Source organism: Falco biarmicus, chromosome 8, assembly GCF_023638135.1.
Source record: "Falco biarmicus isolate bFalBia1 chromosome 8, bFalBia1.pri, whole genome shotgun sequence".
In the NCBI taxonomy this organism is placed as follows: Eukaryota; Metazoa; Chordata; class Aves; order Falconiformes; family Falconidae; genus Falco; species Falco biarmicus.
In genome coordinates, this window is record NC_079295.1 from 42,744,394 (window position 1) to 42,764,881 (window position 20,488).

Sequence of the window (20,488 nt, forward strand, 5' to 3'; positions counted from 1 at the left end):
CACACCGAAGGTGATGGAGAGGAGCTGCTTGACTCAACTCATGACGAGTCAGCGTGCATTTAGAGGTCTTCTGCCGTGCCCCGTGCCTGTTTTGAGCCATGCAGTGCGGCTCTTGCTGCGTTCCACTCAGGTCTTGCCAGGTTGCACTTTCTCCTCCCCTGTGGAGATGGCACAAAACCTCACCTCCTTTCCACGGCAGTGTTTTACTTCTGCCATTTTATGGCCTTTTCCCAGCATCTAATTTTGCAGATACATGTTAGCATGCACAAATTATTAAAGCATGCAGATGGCAGCACATGTGTTTCCCTATTGGCTCACACCCACAGATTTGCTAATTAGACAGAAATTGTGGCAGGTATTTTGGTATGGCTGTAAAGTCACAAAAGCAAGATTAGAGCACCAGCCTGAGACTGAAGCCCAAATGCTGTAGTTTTCAATGGAGAGTTTGATACTAAAACAAAGCTTGTATTGTAAAGAAATGTTTATTTATCTACAGGCTTTTAATTTTCTTAATCCTGGAAAACTCAAAAATGTGCATGGGAGCAGAAGTTATTTTTCTGCGCTTGTTTTTGTTGACTGCTGGACTGTTGTGGCATTCCTCAGGATTTAGAGGGGTTCTCATTTTACCTTAATGTTTTATTTATTCGGTCAGCGCTGTGTGAGATGATATTTTTAAGGCATCACATGAGTCTAATTGTTATTTTTGCCTGCTCCCTCAATTACAGAAATTCAGAAGACGAGTCCAAGAGTCTACTCAAGTACTCCGAGAACTGGAAATTTCTTTAAGAACAAATCACATTGGGTAAGAATTTTTGATGTTTTCTAGTCTAAGATATTTTTTTTTACATCTACTGATGGATGTCTTTGAGAAAATATCTCTTTGCATGTCAAGCAGTGATACCACTTGATTGATTGTTAAAGCCTGAAGGGCTTAGTTAAGGGATAGCTGGGCATCTCAGGAGAATAATTCAGCTTTAATCCTTCCGTGATAGGGTTCATCCACATTTCTGTGAAGGCTGCAAAAAAATTGCAGTCAGCTTCTGCTTCACCCTAAGTCAGTCAAAGCAGGAGTGAGCATGATTGTGTCTAGAATAATAATAGCATTGCAGCTATAAATGCATACATAAAAAAACTCCCATGCTGTTTTATAGCTTTAACATGATGCAGTGCATCATGTGAGTAATGGTACCAGGATTTTACTTTCACAATGCAGAAAATTCCTCTCAAATAGTAAAAGAATCGCCAGATACTTAGTTTTTTATCGAACGTGCTGTTCCCACCTGCGTTTCCACCGGTCTCGCCTCTCTGCCTTGGGTCTTGGGCCCAGAAGGCAGTTCAGCACTGGTGCATCAGCCAGGAAGGTTTCTTCAGCATTTGGTTTCATGATCACACACTGCGTCCAGCTCAGTTACAGTGATTTTACAGGATGTTGCTTTTATTTTGAGGTAAACGAGGGTGTTTTAAACAGTGGGAGGAACAGCTGTACTCTCCCGGTGGGAGCTGGCTGCCCAGCACGGCCTGCATGATGGCAGGGCACCCTCCCGCAAGCTGCATCGGTGCAAGTACTTAACAACAAACTTCTCCCACACCCCTGCTATATTTTGTCTCATTTTCCAACACAAAGGATTCCTCACCAGAGACTGAGGGCATCTGAAGTGTGACGTTCTGCAGATTTATGGTGGCTCGTGGGTGTGCAGAAGGAACCGTAATGCTGCACCAGATAAATAAAAGAGGCTGACAAGACCAGTGTTTGTTTATTTGGTTCACTTAGCTGAAAGATGTGTTTCGAAATGTGTTTTATAAAAATACCAGGCTGTTTATTTTAGCAGGTAAACCGTGAAATATTTCAGGCCTGAAGACTAGAATCACTTGGAGGGAATGAATTCCCGGTCTGCTGAGACCGGGGATCCGTAGCTGCGTGGCCCTGGAGGCAGAGCTCCCTGCCCAGCTCCCCGCTCCATCCAGGGGCACCTAACCCACCCCGGGGGGCTCGGCTGCCCCGGCTGGGGTTCGGAGGAGAGCGTAGCTGGGGCTGTGCTCGGGCTCCTTGCTCACCTGGGTTTGCCCCCAGATAGCTGGATTTTCAAACTTGGCATTTTTGAGTTTCTGAAAGCTTTGGAAGATAACAGACTTTTCTGAACTGCAGATTATTTTGCATAACTCTCGGGAGCCAAAATTCACAGTAAAAGGTTAATGCCTTTTAAAAAGAGAAGGCCATATTACTGTGTATGTCCCGGATGGCAGATGACTCTTTCGCTGGTGTGCTGTCTAGATGCTTTTAAAGACTGCTGCTGATCAGGATGTGATAAAAGATAAACCAGGTCCCTGTGACTCCTGCGTTCAAAGGCAGCTGTAACCCCTGCTTGGTGGTTTGCACAGCAGCGTGTGCCAGAGGGGAGGTGAGCCTGGGTGTCCAGTGAAGCCAGGCGGCAGCTGAGCTCCCCAGTGCATCTGTGGCCCTCTTGCAGCAAGAAGAGGAAAGTGGGGAAGGCACTTGCCAACTCTGGAGCTCCATACTTAGAAAAGCAAGTATCTAGTTGTTTCTGAGCAATGCAGAGCGTGCATATTTTTATGCTTCCCTGCCCCCCGCCATCACAGTGCTGCAAAAAAGCTCATTTCAGTACATGTGTAAAGTCCTCTAAAGGACTGTTTTAAATGTCTCTAAATAATAAAGGGCATTTTAAAAAAGTTCTCTTTTCCTGACAAAGCACAGTTTTGCTGCAGTGCTGCCTTTCCCACGCTGGATCGATCTCTAGTTTATCTGACAAGAATTCCAGTAACTGTGCACAGCCCACGAAATGCTCTGATGTCTAATGATTTTTCTAACAGATGGGTCAGGGAGTTCCTGAATGAAGAAAACAAAGGCCTGGATGTGCTGGTGGAGTACTTGTCGTTTGCACAGTATGCGGTCACGTAAGTAAGACATGCCTGGTCCTCTCTGGGCTTGCGAGGCCGAGCAAGAATCCTGCCACCTCTGCAGAGCAGGAGGGGGAGATGCCAGGGCAGATGCTCGGCTTTTCCTGCAGCAGAGCTTTCCTGCTAGCAGCTTGGTGCAGAACTATGCGTGTACCTTAGAGCAGAGGAGATACTAAAGTCCAAAACTATTGCATTGTAACATTTTTCGGAGGAAGAAAAGCCTAAGTTTAAGCCTTGAGATTATTTATCTCTAAGACTGTACTGACATGATTTTGGCTTTGGCCACTGACCATCTTAGGGGTACAGTGCAAAAAGCATTCCACAAATATCTGGAAGCATGCAGGCTTGCTTAGAAATAGGTTTGCAATAGTGACTAATGCCCTACCCTGAGGCATTATAATACTGCCTACCCTGTTCAAAGCAACTTCCGTACACAAACCACTTCTCACAAGGCTCCTGGCAAGCAACGTTGTTGGCATCCCATGCAGTACATGCACTGCGAGACAACAGTAGGAATTTCGAGGTGATTCTGTGTGTTGCGAAGCTACAAAACAAAGTTTTTCAATTCTTGACATGGGGTTAGTTGGAAATCAGATTTAGTCATTTAGGTAATAAATCATTAAATGTATTTTATTAAAATAAATCAGGAGAAACCCCCAGCTTTCATTAGTAGTTATATCACACAATTTGATGTAGATGCTCAGCTGAGGATCTGGTTTCGTACATCCACTGGCTTTCATTCAAGATATTGTAGCAGTAGATGTTTGTATATGTGTATATGAAAAGAAGGGGTAGGTTAAGAGTAGTGCTGTAATTAGGAAGCCAAGCTGAGTGGAGTTGAGATTCTATTTTTAGAAAAGGTGCCATCAGATGTATATATGTCATTACACAGAAAAAAGATTTTTGGTGACGTTGCAGTAAAATTAATGAAGGAAAATTGTATGGTTTAAAATGTTAGTAATGCTGGAAAAAACTGCACAGCAAAGGGAAGTGTTTGTACAAAGACTTTCTTCCTAAAATTATACAAATGTACGCAAGTTAACTTGCTGGGTTTTTCCCCTCTCTGACATGGTAAACATGAGTAATAACCTCAAAAGCTGTAAAGGGAACAAGCAATTTTGCTTGAAATAGCAGTACGATGGGCAACGAGTCAGAAATTAAAAGAAAATCTGTAACGATCATGGAAATATATTACATACGCTGGGAGACTGATGGGGGCCAACGAGGAGGTGCAAATACTTGGTCACGTATTGATGGAGGAAACTGAATTAGTACTTGCAACACATTGATGAGTTGAAATAAAATGGAGCCAGCTTTAAGCATCCCCACGCTTTCCTTCAAGGCAGGGCAAAGTGGCCAATGTATTTATTTTACACTGAAGTAGAATGCTTAGCTGTTTGGTCCTTCTGAGCTGGTATGCTTGTGTGGTTTGCTGCTGCCTTTGCCCAGGTCTGGATTTGCTGCGCTGTGCGTTTGCTGCTGGCGCTGAGCGAAGGGAGGTTAGCCTGCCTTGCTTTCTTCCTTTCTTTTTGTAATCTTTTGTGACCTACTAAAATCTGCAGGTGTTGGACAGGAAGGAAGATGCTCTGTGTATCTTTTCTGTCTAACCCAGCACTGGAATTTCTATTTTTTTTTCCAGATTTGACTTTGAAAGTTTGGAGAACAATGTGGAAAACTCGATGGATAAGTCCAAACCTTGGAGCAGATCTATTGAGGACCTGCACAGAGGCAGTAATTTACCCTCACCAGTTGGCAACAGCATTTCCCGCTCTGGCAGACACTCAACTTTACGGTAAGGTGCTTAATCGGGCAGTGGGCGACCTGCAAACAGCGAGTGCCCCAGTGAGAAGAGTCAGTCTGGTTTTCCAATTAGGATGTTTTTCATCTTCCCTCTTTTCACAGTGTAGGCTTGGCATATGCAGGAGATGTGTCATTGTACTGATGGTTTTGAGGTGGAAAGAAACACTCAGCTAGTAATGTGGGGCAGCGTTACACAGCAGTTGAGGAAGAGACAAGAATAACTCTGCCTCCCTTTCCAATGGCAGAGTGATCTAAGGATGCGTGATACGTTTCCATCAGGTACAATGTAGCTTGCACAGAGGAAGCAGTACCTCTTCTCCAAAACCTCTCTCAAGGTTTCCATGGCCCCAGCCAGCCTGGGGCTCCGATCTGGTGTCTCGTCCAAAAAGCTCTCTTCTAACAGCACATTCCTTCCATGCTGCTGTGAACAAGATATATATATTTTTTTTTTTTTTTGAAAGGCCACTTCCATTCTTCAAACCTGCTGTTAATTCCAGCACCACCCTAGGCTTGACTATGAAGTATCTCTTTCCAAATACTGGGATTTTTTTATATATATATTTTTTTTTTAGTTTGTGGAAAAGGCAGGATCACTTCCCAGGACTGAATGGCTGTCAGCTCTGTAACATTCCTTTGATGTTTTGCTATTCTAAAACATACTGAACACTAGCTTCAGACTAGCAGTCCCATTACCCAGGGGCGCAGCTCAGCATTTCAAATGCTTTTTGACTTTTTTGGGGAGCTTTTATGGAGTTTTGTTACATCATACTGTGAGCATAGAAGAGTCCAAAAAAGGTGCAGCCAGTGAGGACCTGCAGCTTTTTCCCACGTCTTCCAGCAAAGGTTCAGCATTGGTTTGCCAGTCAATGGTAATGTTGGCTCTTCACTGATGTTGAGTGCCTTCCACCTGCAGCTGGTAGTGGATGTGGTACCTGGGAGACGTAGTACACAGATGCCAGGCAGTGGAGAGGAAGAGTCAGACACACAGTTCTGGTAAAGAAATACAAGCTGTGGAGTGCAACAAAATCACTTGGCCAGTTGATTTTTAAACTTTTGAATGTTGCAAAGGTGTTCTTAGTTGTTTTGGTTTTCTTTGATTACTGTGACAGAGAAATGGTAGAGTCTTGTGCTTGCAGGAGGATGTCTTACTCTGCTCTGTCTTTGGGAAGCATGCTTGTGATTAGTCACACTAGAAGTACGTAAGTCAGGTATACATTACATGTCTCTTACATTTTTTTCTCTTCATTTCCTTCCATCCTTTTTCACATCCCTCTTTATTCCTTACCTTTTTTTATTTTCCATTTCAACGTCCCCTTCCTTGCATCCTTCATTCCCCTCCCTCTTTCAAACGCTCTTTTCCAATTCTCTCTCTCGCATCCTTCCCTCCTCTGCTCTCATCTGCCTTTCGCATACCATCAGATCGGTTTCTCTGCCTGAGCAACTTCAGTTCAAACGCTGCCAGAGCTGCTTTTCAGCCAACTGCCTCTGGAGCAGCTTCACTTTGCGCTCTGCTGATGAGGCTTCGAGCCGGAAAATCTCGTAAGTCCCAGGTGCAAGGTTACACGCAGCACGCGCTATGCGGGGCATGGGAGCTGCGTGGCTAGCACTGTTCCCCATGCCTTATAATCTGGTAACCCTGCGTCTTGGTAAAGCAGCCACCTGAGCATCAGGGGCAGGTTTCAGTCTCCAAGATGCGTGGTTATCACATTATAACTTCAAAGCGTAGTTTGCTTCCGTAGAGTGGGATTTTCTAAAAGAAAATAAGATGTGTTTCACTTTGAAACAAGGTACTAGTTTTCTTTATCATATTGCAAATAATATTATTAGTTTCAGACCTAAGACATGGAGCCCTTAGTCGTTGGCTGTGTTATCCCATCTTTTTTATTATAAATAGAGGCTTCGCTCATATGCAAAACTGGCACAGAAGTGTAACCTAGCACAGCGTTTGTCAGCCAAGTCGTCCCCTCCTGCCCGCAGAGCCGTCTGTGTGCTGGGGCAGCTTGGGCAGAAACTGTCCAACACATGTTGAACTAGCATCTTTAGGTTGTGTTTCTTGGGAAAAAAAAAAAATAAAAAATCTGTGTTTTAAAATCTATTTTTTCAATAGCTGGGGGACTGTGTGTTTTAAAAAAAAGTAAAACCTAAAGGTAGGTGGGAAGTTTTTAAGAGTTTTTTCCTGTAATTAGCAAACACTAGTTAACTGAAGCAGAAGCTTTTCTTGAGAACAGGCTGGGCCCTCGTCAGACGAGGAGGGTTTGCAGGAGGGCATTTCTGGGCAAAACCAGGAGGTTTCTGCCGCGGGGCTGGGTAGACGACGTGCCTGGGACATGCAGAGACCTGGGCCGTGTTTTCTTGAGTGTGGAAGCTCCTCTTCTGTCTTCGTTATGAAAACATTCAAATGGAGAGGAAGGAAGAAGCGGTCCTCCCTCTTGGATGAAAAATAGAAGGCTGACAATCTTAACAGGGTAATTTAAAATGCAGGAGCTGGACTCATCCCTGCAATGCCATAGCAGTATGAAAAATGAGAACAGATTTGGCCTGGATTCCTTTTAATTAAAACAGCAAGAAGGTTTGGGGAGACAGTGTTTCGTGCCAGCTTTGACACCATTTTTGCTCGCTGTTGGTACGTACAGGCGTACAGCAGTGTTGGGGCACCCGTTCTCCTGCCTGTCCTCGGGGTTCAACAACAGCAAAACCTGCTGTAGCCCTCAGAACCCTGTATGGTGGCAGCTGACGTGTGCTGTGCACATTTAATTATAGCAAGAGGAAGAGGAGATAAGCACAAAGCAACACTAGGAAGTACTGGAGGGTTATACCCCTTGTGCACTTGCAAATGATGCGACTGTTGTCGTGAGCAGCTCCCTTGCAGCAGCCAGGGCGAGCTGGCTGCGGTGTGAGCTCGCCCAGCGGTGACGTGGGCATGGAGGCTTTCTGTCTCTTCGTCTACGTGGCTAAGGCTATCCATTTCTAATTGTGACTTTAACCGGCTTCCCGTAGCTCTTTTTAGTGGTGCTAAACCATGCCAATTCCCTGCTCTCTGGGTTTCCTTGGCAACTGAGGTTGTTGGTTTTTTTTAAGAAGAGGCACAGGGATTTGGGAAGCAAACACCAAAATGAGGGCAGGAAGATAAAAAGAGGGATGAACCTTTGGGGATTTTATTGCTGCTTTTTTGGGGGGGAGAAAGAGCATTACTTTCACGTGAGAGTTGTACTCTCCTGTCAGATAAATATTAATGCAGACTTTGCAATGTCCCAGCCCATTAGAAATTCCCTTTCTTCTGAGTCAAATACTTCAGTTTCTATGTGAACTGAACTGAGAAACTTCATTTCTTTCTTGAAAATCTGTGGAGTCCGTAATGAGAGAGGGATGCAGGCAAACATATCTTAATCCATAAATGGGCTTTGAATGCATTCAGCAATTGGACTCATGTTTGACACTGTTTTGCTGCAGTGATTTAATTTGGACTTTGCCATTAACGCTTTCACTGCTCAGGGGCCAGCTGACTTTGTTGTCGTAATTGCTAACTTAACAGCGCATATTTTTGAGCAGCCCATTGTCAGGTTTTGTGGTCCTCCTGGTTTCTCTCCCTGAAGCCCAGGATGGCAGACCTGGGAGAGGCGTTGGTCAGGCAGCGGTGTCCGTGGCAGCTGGGGGTGGCTCCAGCGTGGTGGGTGCCCGTTTCCACGTAGCCTGCTTGTGGTGGGGTGGGTGATTGTCCTGGTCGAACTGGGTGAGAATCCCCGACAGTACCCATCTGTGTTTGTGTACAGAGGGGAAGCAACACGCTTGTTTCCATGCTGGATGTGGGATGTGTGCGGCGTGGCAGAGCTGAGCACTACCTGGGTCTGCATTCACATACAATCACAGGACGGTTGGTGTTGGAAGGGACCTTAAAGCCCACCCAGTTCCCAGCCCTGCCCCGGGCAGGGACCCCCCCCAGCCCAGGCTGCTCCCAGCCCCATCCAGCCTGGCCTGGAGCACTGCCAGGGATGGGGCACCCACAGCTGCTCTGGGCAGCCTGGCCCACCGCCTCGCCACCCTCACAGTACGTTTATATCTGTAGTCATGCGCTGGTTGTGGAGCCTGGGAGGAGGGAGGGAAACCAAAACAGGCTGTTGCGATTTCTTTTCTTGCCTTTTTTAAGCAGCAAATACCTTCTCAACTTTATGGAATAACAATTTTCCCAGATTCTGTTAGATGAAGACAAACACAGCAGCTTCAAGGTCATTTATTTTCTTTGCATCTGTGGCACAGCCCAGCTTTGTGTCGCCCGTGTTGGAAGTTGGCCGCTACCTGCTCTGGCTTCCCTTGCCCGAGCAGAGCTGCTGATTGCACCTCACTGGTGTAAATGTTTATGGGGGCCACCGCTGAGCGCAGGCTTTCCCTTCCCGGGCCTCATCCCTGCAGGGGGGTGCAAGTTCAGAATCCCCATATCCAGCAGACCCAGCTTGTAACTTGCTTTAAGAGGCTGGAGAAATCCAAAGTCAGTAGGAAGCGCCGAGCCCTTCCTCTTCCAAAGCCCCGTTCTGCTGTCAGGAGGACATCCATGACACAAACACCACCACCTCCAAATGCCAACAGCAAAACGGCAGGAGCGCAATCCAAACCCCGCCAAGCGCCGATGCAGAGCAGCAGCCCCAGCCCACACAGAGCTGGGTGAGCGGCCGGGCAGGTGGCAAGGGCCACCCTGGGCTCTGCTGCTCCCCTGGCTCCTGCTCGGGGGGAGCCAGTGCAGGCACGCGATACACTTTAGCAGAGAGTAAGATAAAAATAATAGGAGAAGCCAGCTGTAATCTGTGTTTGTTATTAACATGGTTCATTAGAAGTCTACAGCATTGGAGTGAGCCCATGTCCTCATTTTAAGCCTGGAAGTCCTCCCGTTGCACTTGGTGGAGATGGCAGGATTTTGTATTGAGATCAGTGCTCACCTACCATGGTGGAAAGGGCTTTCATCTACCTGGAGCATCCCATCTTTTTGTGTAGGTGTTTTTATTTTCCGTGTATCTTCAGTGTCAGCATGAGCTGTTTTGCACCAGGAGATGCCCTTGCTTGTTGCATTTTCTAGGTCTTGGTTGTGCGAAGTGCTGGGTGAGTCCATGCCACGCTGGGCATTCTCAGCAGTTTTGTCTGATACTGGTGACAAAGTAGCGTGGACGTGGAAGCAGAAGTAGTTTAGCATAATTAATTTCCTTGGGCTGGCTGGGTTGAAAGTTCCTTTTCACCTTTCTGTAGGAGGCTGGTGGGCAAAAGCACAGCCTGGTCTCCAGAGGCATCGTGGCAGTGCTTTTACAAGCACTAAATTAACTAAATTGTTAACAAATTGAATAAAAATGACAAATGAGTTATTCTTGAAGAGAAGCGTACTTCTGTTAGATGCAGGCGCAAAAAAAGAACCTTAAACTGTCCTGTGTATTTCAGCCCAGGTTTAGGCTCGGTTTTAAGGGCTTTTGGTTTTCCCACGCGGGTGCAGTGTCCTGGCGGTGGGAATGCCGGATCCTGCGTGCTAACCCCCAGCCGGCGCAGCCAAGGCACGGCGTGGTGGCACAGCTCCCTCCCTGTGTGACACCCTGTGCCCACCGCTGGTGGCTGGCAGGAGGGAAGCGTTACACGCTGCAGGAGCTTGCATGTGGTCAGGTTTTCTGTTTCTGCCTTTTTTCAAAACTAAGGTTTTATAATTCTTCTTTAAAGGAGGGGTGGAGGAAATAAAAGAGGAACCATCTGATTTTAATTACCAGGATAAATATACTCATGGTGACATAATCTTTGACCTGCAGCAGGCAGGAAATCAAAACCAACGATTCATCCAGATGCTCAGATCAGCCTGATGTTTAGTAACAAGAAATGAAATAAAAGCAAAAGAAGATCATCCACCCTGGCTTGGCTCACGTCGCGTAAAGGGAGGTGTCGGAGCTACTGCCAGCTTGCCCTGCCTTTAGGAAGGAAACAAATAATGTCAGGGGTCATTGCAATTGCCACTGATACCGAGAAAGCATCTTGAGCCTTCGTTCCAGTGTGCAGAGTCCTCGTAAAAGAGTTTCTGTGCAAAAAATCCTCATTAATTCTTGGCATTCATGTCTGTGTGAAGAAATTTGCATCTGTTGAAGGGAAGCGATCTAAATCTAGGGCAGAATCCCATCTGTGCTAGAGATATTTTCTCTACACTGCAGCCCTCAATTGCATATTCTGTACCCATTTTTCAGCCTAATTGTAAGCTAACAGGGGTGGAAGGTCTGCGCGCCGGGGGGTGTGGGCTCTCCGTGTCACTGTTGTTATCGCTGAGTTACACATCACCGACGAGGGAGGTGTGGGGTGGTGGGGCAGACAGGAGGACAGCTGTGGGGAGAGCACAGAGCACGGTGTGCAGCCTGGGGCTGGAGCTGTGTACCTGCCCGGGGGCAGGGTCCCCAGGGGTGATGCAGCTGCCTCTGACTTTGCCTGTTTGCTGGTCATGAGAATCATGGAATCATTCAGGTTAGAAAAGATGTTTAAGAACATAGAGTCCAACCATTAGCCCAGCGCTGCCCAGCCCGCCACTAACCCATGTCCCTCAGCACCGCAGCTATGTGTCTCTTAAATCCCTCCAGGGATGGTGACCCCACCACCCCCTGGGCAGCCTGTCCCAGTGCCTGACCACCCTTTCCATGAAGAAATGTTCCCCAGTGCCCAGTCTGCCCCTGCCCCGGTGCACTTGAGGCCGTTCCCTCTGGTCCTGTCGCTTGTTACCTGGGAGCAGAGCCCGACCCCCCTGGCTGCAGCCCCCTTCCAGGGAGCTGTAGGGAGCGATCAGGGCCCCCCTGAGCCCCCTCCTCTCCAGGCTGAACCCCCCCAGCTCCCCCAGCCGCCCCCCATCAGGCTCGTGCCCCAGCCGCTGCCTGGCTCTGTCCCCTCGGTGTCCCTCCTGCAGCGAGGGGCCCAGTGAGCGAGGCCTCCAGGTGAACATCTCAGGCTGCCAAGCGGGTGTTCCTGGCCGCGGGCAGGTGGTGCCGTACGAGATGTCTGCAGCCCTTGGTGGGTTTCTGTGGGTCTTTTCCACCTCTTCAGAAGAGGCGAATATTGTCTTCACCTCAAACCATCTTCTTGGTGCCTGTGTTGCTCTGCAGTGCGGGGTCCTGATTAGGTGCCGGGGAAGCCGTGGAGGTCGGGAGAGGTGCAGAGGGGAGGGAGCACCCCTCAGCCCGTGAAGGCTCCATCTAGGTGGCTGCATCCCAAGCCGAGTTCCCTGGGAGATCATACCCAGTGTGCTCCAGGGTTGCAGAGCATCCTTGCTCCCCAATTCTGTTTATTCTCCCTCCTCAAGCAGCTGGCCATGCCATAGCCTAGCTTTATGGTCATCTTTTATTGCCTTAAGAAGACTTGCTCCCATCTGTTACAGCTGCCAAAACTCTGTCAGATGTTTACAGCCGCTCTGAAGCTGAAGGGGTTGATACGCCAGGCGCTGAGGAAGATTTTTTTTTTCTTCTGTCAGTGGCATGATAAAGATCTGATTACCCTGCTTATTTAAAATTTAAAGGAAAATAATGTATGCAGCCTTTAGTAGTTTTAAACTGAGATAAGTTATTGTAGGAAGTATCTCTGTATGACTAGAAATGACTTGTAAATCTTTTTGTTGCAGTGTTTGTCGTATTTAGTGAAATGAATGTATGGAAATACGCTAGTGCGGCGTGTTTACACATTCTCCAGTCAGCGCTGGCAATGCTTCCAGACTTCCCAGTTCAGACTCAAGGTACAGGTCCCAGTTAAAGGTTGCACTGGTCCTCTTTTGTCTCAGGAAGGGAGATCTGGAGAACGACTGCATCCCCGAGCATGGGGTCTGTGCGCGGGCTGTCAGCCCGGCCGTGGGGACGCAGCAGGATGGAGCGCAGCCCCGGCTGGAGCTCCTTGGCCAGCCCCATTCCTACCAGGAGCAGCCAAAGTGTCCAGAGCCCAGGTGGGAGAGTGGTGCAGCACACCATCCAGGGGGCTGGCAGTGGCCTGAGGCCAGCCCCACAGCGCGGGGAGCAGCCTCGTCCTCCCTGGTCCCCTGGGGCACAGCCTGTGCCCCTCTGCGGGGTCCGCCCCCCGAAACCCGGCTCCCGTGCCTTAACGGCTGGCTGTTCTCCGGCAAAACTAGGTCATGTTTCCCGCAAACCTGAAATCCGTCTGGAGTGCCCTGAGCTGATTTATGCATTCATATATATGGAGGGGAAAAAAAAAAAAAAAAAAGAAGAAAAAGTAGTGCGACTGAATTCTGCTTTGAATTTTGGGGTTTCTTTCATCTTGGCGCTCCTGGAAAATGAAAGCAAAGGGAAGTAATTGCTGGAGCCTGGAGTTGCCAGCTCTCCGTGGGCAGGGTGGTTTGGCACTGGAGCTTGCCGTGCATCCTGCTCGCATCCCACACTGGAGCTGCGGAGCAGGAAGGCTCCCGCAGCTGCACAGGCTGGCACGGCCAGGGTGCTGCTGCGCAGGGGTCACTGCCACCCCCCCGGACACCAGCCCCTCCTAGCAGCTGCCTCCTTCCTTTTGTTTTGTACATTTGCAGTGAGAAAATTAGCAAGTATGTTCTGTGTGTCAGAGTGTGAGCTAGTGAGTCAGAATAAAACAATTCTGTTATTACTTGTTCTTCTATTTGTTATTAATCTTAATTATTATTATTATTAATAATAATTTTAATCACTGAATTTAAAAGCTACACCTTTTTTAGACAAAATGAGTAGCTTGCATTTTTTAGACAAGTACTTTGCATTACTTTAGACAAGTAGCTGTTCACTAGCAGCATCAGCAATAAAGAGAGTAACCCCTCAAATGCACTCAGAATATGCAGAGGAAAGAAAAGAAAGAGGAAAACAGTGAAGTGTGATAACGCCAAAGCTGCTCTGATCCCCCCCTGACATTGCCCAGGGCCAGACGCTTAGCACAGGAGGCACTTGTATGAGCCAGGCGGATGCCCCGTGATGTTCCTCCTGGTACATGCTCCTGCTTCCAGCAGTCTGTAGGTTTAACATCCTGATCTAAGGATTGCGTTTCATGTTTAATAGCTCTTGATGGATTTTTTTTTTTTCCCCTCTGTGAATTGGTGTAAGTGCTTTTGGAACCTGGGCCAGGCTCTGGGCTCCGCAGCAGTCGTGCTGAAGAACTCCTGCTCTCTGGAACACTGTGTGGAGGAGTGCCTCGAAAATTGCCAGGTTTGCTTTGCTGCTGTCACCTGATAATTATGTCATGCCACATAGTTCCCATGTTACAAGAAATAATGACAGATCCTTCCCCGTTGACTCCTTCCGTGCACTCATAGTTTCTTGGAGTGCTGGGATAGTTCTTGGATGGAAAAGCCTGGTTCTGCATCTCCCCTGAAGCTGTCCTGTTCACCGCCTCACCTCCCTCCCCCTTGGTGTGTGGGTGCCGTTGGGCTTTGAGTCGCTTGTGTACCCACGCTGACCCGTCTAACTCCTGGCTGGGGGCTGTGGTGGGTGCTAAGGATGCTGGAATGCAGAAGCTTTCCCTGCTGCAGTTGTTTTCCCGAACCAAAGAGGAGAGGAGCCTTCCCTTCTCTGTGCTGCAGGCTGCAGAGGTGGCATTGGCAAGTGAGGCCAGCTGCAGTTGCCTGATGGAGCCTTGGTTTTCCTGGAGGTTGTACTTACTCCAGCAGTCAAGTTCATCTACAAATTTCTCTTTCCTCCCCCAGTGGAGTTGCTCTTTGCATAACAAATGGCAGAATTTGCACATTGCTGCACTTGCATGGCATTGTTCTTATTTCTGGCTTCCTATCAGCAGATTTTTATACTTTCTTCCTCCGTTTTCAGGCCCAAGTGTGATAGTTGGCAATGCCAAAGGATTGCTGTGCCTGCCTAGACATTCCATTAGCCAGCGAGCTGGTGCCCTTTTGGGCTCTGCTCTCACTCGCATGGGTGCAAATCAGGAGCAAATCTCAGGATGCTGCAGCCCTGTGACTAACAGAGAACCCGCCTGCACCTTCTCTCTGGGCTGTTTTTATGCTGTAAATTGGGGCAACATGATCAATAATGTGTTTTTCCAACCCCAAACACCATCGCTGTCAGTGTTACCCGCGGTGCGGCTGGCTGGGGCTGCTCAGGGCAGCCTGCAGAGCATCACAGAGCACCTCCCTGCGCCTGGCCCAGCCGGGGTGGTCCTGCAGACCGCCCCCCCCCCCCCCCCCCCCACTTGGGATGGGGTTTGTCCTGCAGTGTGCTGGTCTTGGGGCTGGCTGGGGCAGCGCGGCAGCACCATGGATGCCATCAGCTGATTGCAGCACTTAGTGCATCACCGTCAAAAGAGTTTCTTGACCATAATCATCATCTTCTTGTTGCTTACTTGGTTTCACACATGCAAGAACATGATATGTATTTCATATGGAAGTCCATCTCCTTGTCTCCAATTTCCTGTGCTCAGCTTGTAAAGTGTGTTTTTTCTTTAAGAAAATAAGCAGTATCTCGGGAAGAGCTGAAATGTGGTTTTCATTTGCTATGCCGTAGAAGTAACAGATTCAAAGATTTCCCTTTGTGTTTATTCCATGTACTTATTTAATTGAATTCAAGGTTGATTTACCAGTTAGGGGTTATAATTAAAATAATTAATGCCTCTGTTCTGAGGAAAGTTCCTAAGGGCTGTATTTTCCTCAAATAATTTGGAGGGCTTTCAGCAAGCTCAGCTGCAAAATAGAAGGGAGGCACCATTCTTAAAGGAAATGCAGCGGGAATTAATACGTTTGCTGATGCCTATGAATGTGCAGTTCCATTAGAAGTCTGTGCTGTTGCTCATGCAAAGTAAAAGTGCATGGAAGAAAATCTGGAATACCTCTGCTGGCGGGTGGATCGTTCTGGCCCTGTTGCATGCCGTGAGAGATGGAGGTACCTGCCTTTGGATGAGTCGTGCTGCCGCCGCGTGGGAGGGCTGAGACCGGCAGCTCGTGGCCTGTGCTGGCCCTGGGCTGGGTGGCCAGCAGGCAGCCGCGGAGCCGAGCATCTGGAGCTTTGCCTGCTGCCAATGTAAACAGCCCCTGACCTTTTTTCTGCTCTGTTTGTATGTTGTCCAGTGGTCTTCGGCTCTGCAGAACTGAAAGGGTCTGCGTTTTCACCCAGTGGAGGAATATTTCTGTTCCTTTATTCTTACCACCTAAAACCAGTCTTGTGATTGATGAGAGCTGTTTTTGTTTGCAGGTATAACACCTTGCCAAGCCGAAGAACGTTAAAAAATTCCAGATTAGTGAGTAAAAAAGATGATGTTCATGTCTGCATCATGTGTTTACGGGCCATAATGAATTACCAGGTATTTCCCTTTTTGTTCTTTTGAACCACTTAACTGTTTTATGGTTGAGAGGGGGCGAGGAAAAGGTTAGGGGTGAATTGTTAAGGTAAAACTGATGAAAAGGTTTAAATTCTGAACTCATTCTTAGGCAGTGTAGCTGGGAAGTGATGTAACACAGTCCGTGTGTACCCATGCAGATGGTGGGGTACAGATGTGGAGACACACGTAGGTAAGTGGGTGCATACTGGGCTGGTTCCTCTGTTCACTGACGGGCTCGCTTTGCACTCACTGATGAGGCATGCAGCCACACAACTGAAGTTAGAATTTGGCTCGGAGTTTAGTACTGACGTTTAGGAAATACAAGAATTTTTCAGAAGAGCTATGCACTGATGGAAAATCCAAGCTTTCACCCTTGTTAGATATTTATGGCAAGGCAGTTGCAGTAACTGTAAGTCAAGGAATAAACTAGACCAAACCTAATCTTATTTTCATGAGGTTTTTTTCTCTTCATTGGGATGCTGCAGTCATGGCATACCCAGGTAGCTTCAGAGACATGGGTTTTTATGCTAAGACAGTATCGTTGAAAAGTTTTGTGCTTCAGAGAAAGTCTGTGGTGAACACCTTTGTTATGAGCTGTGCAGTTGTACAAGGCGTTTGTAACACCACTGCGTATGTCAGCTCTGCCCTTGGGATACCAGCTCCGTGGGGTTTACAGGGTGCCATACCTCTGATGGGAAGGATGCAAACAGTGCCTGTACATTGATAACCGATACATTATTTTCCAAAGCAATTATTTTTTTGGTTTTGGAGAGGAATGCCAGCAGTACTTGCTCAATAACTGCATGGTGTAGTCACTGTATGGCAGCACGCGTGCTGGAAAAGGAATGATTTTGGCAGCTGAATTGCAAATTCCTCTTTAGAGAATAAATGATGCGCTTGACTGTCAGAATTAAAAAGGGGTTGGAGGGAGAAAGGATGAGCAGAGGGGTTGGCAGTGGTGTAGGATCAGCTCTTGGACCCCTTTTTGATGGCTGACATGGCCAAACCAAGCACTTTTGACGCTGTTAACGGCAGAGCAGTTGTTAGGCACGGTGGGAGATGGAAATGTTCTGACTGACTTGGTAAACTCGACAAGGTTTTGTTTGGCTTACAGGATTGTGAAAGACTGCCGCCAGTTCTGGTCAGAGATATGTAATTTGTTGGATTTTAAAAATAATAATTTCAGTCTCCAAGCTGACACAATATTTTCCCCTTCTCTTTTCAGTACGGATTCAATATGGTCATGTCGCATCCACATGCCGTTAATGAAATTGCACTAAGTTTGAACAACAAGAATCCCAGGTAGGCTGCACTTGCTTTTAGAGTTTTAAGAAGTAGGTAAGTAAGGAGTACTTGGAAAGGGATTTTCAGGGGTACGTTTATGCACGAACCTGTAGCAAAAAACCAGACTTGGTTCTGCATCAGATTAAATCCAGATAATGGTGCAAATGGATGAGCGATCGCCATCTGGGTCTGCTGGGTTCAGAAGCTGCTGCCTCCTCCGCTGCAGGTTTGCTGCCTAAGCACGCCGGCTCTGCTGCACTGAGTCTGCTGATCATGGGCGGCTCAGCGTGGGGTTTTCCTGAAGAGTAAGAAAACCTGCTTTACGAAATTTTGTCTGAAGGGTCCTTATGTTTGAATATCTTTGAGAGAGGGTTTCATTGTGGTTCTGGGTTGGGTTGCTGTTCAGCCATGGCAGTGATGTGGCAGTGGCGCAGTGGAACTGGTGGCTGTGAGGCTGTGTCCCCTCCTCGTCCTGCGCACACTGGTGACCCTGGCAGCCACCTCCAGCAAGCCTGGAGCTGTGAGCCTCTTGCATGTCTAATGAAACCGAATCTGGCACACTGATGTTTGCAAGGAAAGGTAAAACTAGGGGATGAGGCAAAACTAAACAGCATATATCTGTGTATCCATATACATAGCTGTTGCTTAGGCTGTGCGCTTGCCTTACAGTGCACTGCTTGAAATCGTGTCCTGATGGAAGTAGGTGCTGCCTTCCTTTCTTTTATTTAGCCCTAAGTCAGCAAGCCTAGGTACAGGATAAACGGGAAGGATATGGGAAGTTTATTGATTTTAATAATTTTTGGTGTCCTGTGCCTGAAAATCAGGTGATCAAGAGAGAGCCTGAGTTTTCATTTTTGAAAGAAGGGGGTTATTTAGGTTTCTGCTTATAAAAAAATAATGCTTTGAAATATGGCTAAAATAATCTGAAGACAAAACGTAACTTTAGTGCTGTTCAAAACCTAATTTCTCTTTGGTTTAGCCCCATTGTAACTTTTGAAGAAACCAGAGAGCTGAGTGCTTAGGGTCGGCCGAGGTGTGCAAAAAGGGAAGCAGCAGCTCTGAGAGATGCTGCAGAGCTGATCCCATCCCCGGGCTGTGTACACTGCGGAGTGAGGGTGGAGGATGGCTGTAGGGGCTCCTGACTCCTGGCTGTGCCCAGATGGATGCCACAGATGCAGCCGTATCTGTCCTCTCCCCCATCCCCACCCCAGGCGTGTGGGTGCTCCAGGCAGCTCTGGAGACCCGGGCATTCCCCTGGGCTTTCCGCTCGCAGAGGTGGCTCTCCCTGGCTCATAGCCTGCCCGTGGAGGGGATATTACTGAAGATCCGTAGTAAGAGCTCCTTGATCCTGTCTGAAAGAGCTTGGATTTCCTTCTTATGGCAGGAAAAAAAATGCTGAGTAAGAATTGAAAATGATACATTTAAAATTTCCTAGGAAAGTGAACATTTTATCTGGTTTCCAAAGATAACCTTGACACTTTGAAAGCCAAAAGGTATTTCGTTTTCTGTAACATCTGGTTTGAGTCAGTGCTTTAGCATGAGACTAATTTCATATGTGTCTGCATGATTTTACTATCTGCTCAGAGCTCATCTGGCTATAAAGTCCTGTTGGTGCTCTTGCCTTACGTGAACCCTGTAAGAAAGTGATGGGGATTATTTATATTAGGGTTACACTGAGTCTGCTGCATGCTTTTCTTTCAGTTATCTGCTGTGTTCTCTCATTAATATGCCTGTGTTAGCACTGCTGTCAATCAGTTGCCCAGATTTCTGATTCAAGAGGGGGAAGACGTGCTAAGGCATCCTATATTTACTGCAGTGAATCACATCTTTTTTTTTTCTGGGGTTGGGTGTTGGTTGGTGGGGTTTTTTTGTGTGTGGCTATGAATAATACAGATTATCATAGAAAATAATTCAGATTTGTATCTGGAAAAATACAGATTTGAATTATAAGTGTGTTCGTGAACAGCCGGGCTGCTCTGCGGTGACCCTGGCTGGCGTGGAGCTGCCTCCTCTCGGGGTCTGTGTGGGCGAGCGCTGCGGGAGCGCAGGCTGCTGGAGGCTGACCCGCGCTGCCCTTACCAGTGTTATGCCACTGCCTTTGGTTTGTTTGAATTTGCCCCAGCGTAATTTGTGATTTAAATTTTTGCATGGTTTGAGAAGCGTTAAAATGGGGGAAGTTACTGCATGATCCTGGGAGAGCCAAAATGCCCTGGATCAGGTGATGCTCAGCATTATGCACCTTGCAGGTTTACTAGTTTCAAAGGATGAAAAATACACGGGATGCAACCTGTGGCTCCCAGCGTCTGTGCATCCGTTTTGCCAGCAGGTAGGGAGAAGGTGGTTCAGCACGTGGTGGTAATTGACTGTCACCATTTCTTTTCTTCACAGGACAAAGGCCCTTGTCTTAGAACTTTTAGCAGCTGTTTGCCTTGTTAGAGGAGGACATGAAATCATTTTATCTGCATTCGATAACTTCAAGGAGGTATGTTTTTACTGCTTCATTGGAATTTGGCGTGCATTTTGATAGTTCTGTCACTATTGGCTGGAGCTTTCTCATTCAGCTAAATTCCCTAGAGTGAGGGTTTTTCATAATCTGCAGGCTTTCCATAAGTCAGCTTGAGCTGCAAAGAAGTAGATGGTGGTGTTGATGCCATCATTTTGTTCGTGTTTGTGTGAAAGAGCCATAATCCCAACAAGCTTAATCCAGACTGTGAATTGCTCCCTTTACCTTTTGGTCAGGCGAGGTGAGCCACTGAAGTGGAAAACTAATGGAGATCTTGAGAGCTTCACTCCGGTTCTTCCGTCTCTGAAACAACCAGGAATGGTTTATTAGATCTTCCATTTTCAGAACCATTTATGCAAACCTTTGAAATGCAAAACTCGTGGTTTTACTATCGGTAGGAATTTTATTTGTGAAGTTACAAAATCAAGTCTCTGTGATGGAACACTGCTGAAATTAATAGAGGTATCCAAGTTGGCTCACATGGGGCAGAACAGTGTTGTCGGTGGGTGTACGTGTCCAAGTGTATCATACGTTTGCATGCAGGGGTTAGTGGGATTTGAGAATGTTGTATCAAGCTTTGGAAGCAGTAGTGGGGGAACTGAGTCCTAGAAAGCTGCTGTTGTAGTTTATTTTGCAGATGGATGTTTGTGTGGATTTATTATCAAAGAAAAAAGGAATCTAGACTTTCCAGCTCAAAAAACGTTAGAC

The 20,488-nt window shown here is 47.3% G+C and overlaps 1 protein-coding gene across 11 annotated transcripts in view; it reads left to right on the top strand.

Annotated features, from left to right (window-relative positions):
• FMNL2 (formin like 2) overlaps positions 1-20,488 on the top strand; it is a 152,994-nt gene that overhangs the window by 93,776 nt on the left and 38,730 nt on the right. For 6 of the 11 annotated variants that reach the window (XM_056347945.1, XM_056347948.1, XM_056347944.1 and 3 more), the window contains exons 4-10: positions 726-802; positions 2,830-2,913; positions 4,556-4,708; positions 6,136-6,255; positions 15,867-15,975; positions 17,219-17,295; positions 19,666-19,759. In XM_056347945.1, the coding sequence (XP_056203920.1) occupies positions 726-802; positions 2,830-2,913; positions 4,556-4,708; positions 6,136-6,255; positions 15,867-15,975; positions 17,219-17,295; positions 19,666-19,759 (714 nt within the window). The remainder of the gene's footprint in view (positions 1-725; positions 803-2,829; positions 2,914-4,555; positions 4,709-6,135; positions 6,256-15,866; positions 15,976-17,218; positions 17,296-19,665; positions 19,760-20,488) is intronic. The other 5 variants (XM_056347950.1, XM_056347952.1, XM_056347954.1 and 2 more) reach the window with 1 other exon arrangement.